This window comes from Aptenodytes forsteri, unplaced genomic scaffold, assembly GCF_000699145.1.
Source record: "Aptenodytes forsteri isolate BGI_AS27 unplaced genomic scaffold, ASM69914v1 Scaffold113, whole genome shotgun sequence".
Taxonomy (NCBI): domain Eukaryota; kingdom Metazoa; phylum Chordata; class Aves; order Sphenisciformes; family Spheniscidae; genus Aptenodytes; species Aptenodytes forsteri.
The window spans coordinates 791,808-795,222 of NW_008795032.1; the positions used below are offsets into that span (position 1 = coordinate 791,808).

The 3,415-nt window shown below is 65.9% G+C and overlaps 1 protein-coding gene across 1 annotated transcript in view; it reads right to left on the bottom strand.

The window, feature by feature from the left end:
• Window positions 1-463: 463 nt before the first annotated feature.
• AP3B2 (adaptor related protein complex 3 beta 2 subunit) overlaps window positions 464-3,415 on the bottom strand; it is a 10,471-nt gene continuing 7,519 nt past the window's right edge. Inside the window, 6 exon segments of the mRNA XM_019471272.1 lie at window positions 464-614; window positions 847-985; window positions 1,933-2,030; window positions 2,684-2,768; window positions 2,866-3,097; window positions 3,205-3,311. Of these exon segments, the coding sequence (XP_019326817.1) occupies window positions 464-614; window positions 847-985; window positions 1,933-2,030; window positions 2,684-2,768; window positions 2,866-3,097; window positions 3,205-3,311 (812 nt within the window).

Genomic DNA, 3,415 nt, shown 5'->3' on the forward strand with positions numbered 1-3,415 from the left:
AGGGATGGCTGGTCCCCTGATGTCCCCAGTTGCTGCCCCGGGGAGGCTGGCAGAGCCTGGCATGGGGGCAGTTTGGGGCTGATCCAGCCGCTGTGCACACAGAGCAGAGGAGGGGAAGGGAGCGGGTTCGAGAAGAGCTTTATTGGGAGATCCTGGCCATAATAAATAGAGGTTACACTGGGAGACAGTGGCGAGGGGCTGGGGGCTGGAGGCACACTGTGCTCCTGTGGGGGCTGGAGCCGCTGCTGCCCCTCTAAGCGGAACATTGCCCTGTGTCCCATCCACCCTGTCCCACTCCTTCCTCCCAGCGGCAAAGCTGGCCCGGGGGTCGCTGCCTGCCGCCCCTCTGGGGATTGGGCCAGGGAATAACCTGGCAGAAATCGGGGCAGGGAGCGTTTTGGGGAGCGGTGTGGGGCAGAGGTGGGTGGGAGGGCAGGGCCGTGGGTGCGGCGGGGCACAGGCATCACTGTGCCAGGGCCTGGACGATGTCCTTCACCAGCATGGTGCCAATAACCATCTTCTCGCTGTTGACGGTCAGCTGAGCCACAGCACCCTCCCGTCGTTCCAGAGTGATGAGCACCAGGCTACCGCTGGTCACCGTCTTGGCTGCGAACCTGCCCGCCGGCGAACACAGGGTTTCAGGGCGAGCTGTCCCCCCGTCACCCTCCCATCCCCCGGGATGCTCCGGTGGGGACCAGGGAGACATCTGCCACCTACGGCCACCGTCACGTGTGGGTTCATGCAGGCTCCTTGTCCTAAAGGAAGCCCTGAGTGTCCCCGCTGTGATTCAGGTGGGACCGGAGAGGTAACAGTGCCTGCCTGGTCCTGGTGTGGGGGTCCGGCTACCTGTACTCGTTGTCAGCACCGCAGGGCACGCGGCCCACGTTGGCAGCCACGGTCACTTGCTGGACGATGGCGTGGTCACTCCAGCATTTCTCGGGCAGCGTCAGCTTCTCCGTGATCTCGCTCATTCCCGTCAGCTTCCCTGGAGTGGGCAGCAGACACACCTGCCCGTCTCCGGCCACGCACCCAGCAGACGTGTCCCTGCCGGGCCCCGTTTTGCCATCCCCAAACCAAGCCCCTCCAGCCGCCAGCTCCCTGCATCTGGGTCCCCCATGACATCCCAAACTGGCTGCCCTACTTGCTCCTCTCCAGCCCAGCAGAGATGGATTTGGGAAAATCCTTCTTCCGCAACCCTTCCCGGCTCATCCCTGCGTCCCTGCTTGGTGGCCACGTCCCTGGGTACAGGCTCCTCTGGTCACCGGCGGGGGGGGGGGGGGGGGCGGGGGGGGGGAAAAAAAAGGGGCCGGGTGGCACCAAGCACCCACCACCCACCACTCAGTGCAGACCCCCATCCACGGGGCCAGGGCGGGGATGCTGGTGCTCCAGGAGCACAGGGATGTGGGGCCAGGGTGTCCCCGTCACTCACCAGACATGATGCTGGGAGCACCAGGGGTTGCATGAGCCCTCCATGCTGCGTGGGGACCCGGAGAAGCCACCCTGGTGCCAGGGTGGTCCCCCTGACCCACGCCCACCACTCAGTGCAGACCCCCATCCACGGGGCCAGGGCGGGGATGCTGGTGCTCCAGGAGCACAGGGATGTGGGGCCAGGGTGTCCCCGTCACTCACCAGACATGATGCTGGGAGCACCAGGGGTTGCATGAGCCCTCCATGCTGCGTGGGGACCCGGAGAAGCCACCCTGGTGCCAGGGTGGTCCCCCTGACCCACGGGCCAGGGGGTGCAGGAGGGGGACAAGGGGAGCAGAGCTAGTCTAGAGGCCGGTCCAGTGGCCACTTACCCTCGCCTGGCTGTGCGAGGTGCTCTGGGGCCACAGCGAGGGCGGCAGAGGGGACAAAATGGGGGGTGAGCATCGGCGCTGGGGTGGTGGGTGCCTGTGCGCCACCCTGTCCCCATCCCCATCCCCCACTCACCCTGCTCCTTCTTGAACTCGTTCTCGCTCATGAAGATGGGGGCCATGAGCTCCCCCACGGGCGGCTGGATGGAGACGTAGAAGTGGCGTGTGTGGGTGCTGGGGAGACAGGTGGGTGAGGGGGGCACATGCTCAAAATGTCCCGTCCCCCCTGGGACCCGCTTCCTGTCCCTGCCTTCGGCACGGGGCGGCTGGAGGGAAACTGAGGCACAAAAGGCCTTGGGAATAGGGGGAACCCCTCAGGCTGGACTTGGGGCTGCTGCCACCTCCTTGTCCCCTGCAGGGATGCTGGTACCTGTCCTGCTGTCCCCTGACCACCCCATGCCCATCCCGGTGTCCCCCCTCCCCTGGAAGGACCCTGGTGCCCATCCTGCTGTCTCCTATCACCCAGAGGGACCTTGTCCCACTGTCTCCTGGAGCTCCTCCTGCTGTCTTCCATCCCCAGAAGGATGTTGGTGCCTGTCCAGCTGTCCCCAATGCCCTGGAGCACCCCATACCCTGTCCTGCTGTCCCCTGGGGCACCCCACACCCTGTCCTGCTGTCCCCTGTCCCCTGGGGTACCCCATGCCCTGTCCGGCTGTCACCTGTACCCTGCTGCCCCAAGTCCCCTGGAGGGATGTTGGTGCCCATCCCACTTTCCCCATCCCCTGGAGCACCTGTGTCCTGCCCCGCTGTCCCCATTCCTGGAGTACCCCATGCTGTCCTCCTCCCCTGGAACACCCGTCCTGTCCTGCCCAGTGCCGGGCACTCACCACAGCTGGAAGTTGGCCGCCTGGGTGGAGTCACAGAAGTCAATGCCCATCACCACGCTGGCCGTGTCCCCGGGTGCCAGGCGCTCTGAAAGCACAGGGCTGCCACTGTGTCCCATGTCCCCTCCACCAGCTAACCCCTGTCCCCGTCCCCCCAGCAGCATCGCAGCCGTGCCGTGCCATACCGATCTCAGGGAACTCCTGGATCCGCATGCCAGAGAGTGGCTTGGGCTCACTGACCCGCAGGCTCTTCACCTCAGCGTCAGTGTTGTTGGAGATCTGGATCTGGATGGCCACCATGTGGGGGTCCCCCGGGAAGGGCCGGCGGCTGAAGCAGTACTCGACCGAGAGCCCCTCGCCCGCCATGCGGTGCAGCAGCTCGTAGGTCCTCACCGCACCGAATGCTGGGCTCAGCAGCTGTGAGGGACCGAGGGACCGGCGTGGGCTGCCAGCCCCCTCCCTGTGGCCCCCGCGGGTGGCAGGGGTCCCAGGAGTCCCCTGGGAAGGATGTTGGGGACACTTACGGCAGGTGCCAGGGAGGTGTCGGTGAGTGTGAGGCCCTCCAGGTCTGTCACCAGGCTGGTGGAGACGATGCTGCTGGAGGGTACGGGCTGGGGAGGAGGGGGGGTGACTGCGGGGTGTGGGAGGAGGAAAGAGTTAACAGAGCTCTGATGAGCCACAGCCCCATGGGGACAGCCTCAGTGGCATAGCCCTGTGGGGACAGCCACATCGGGA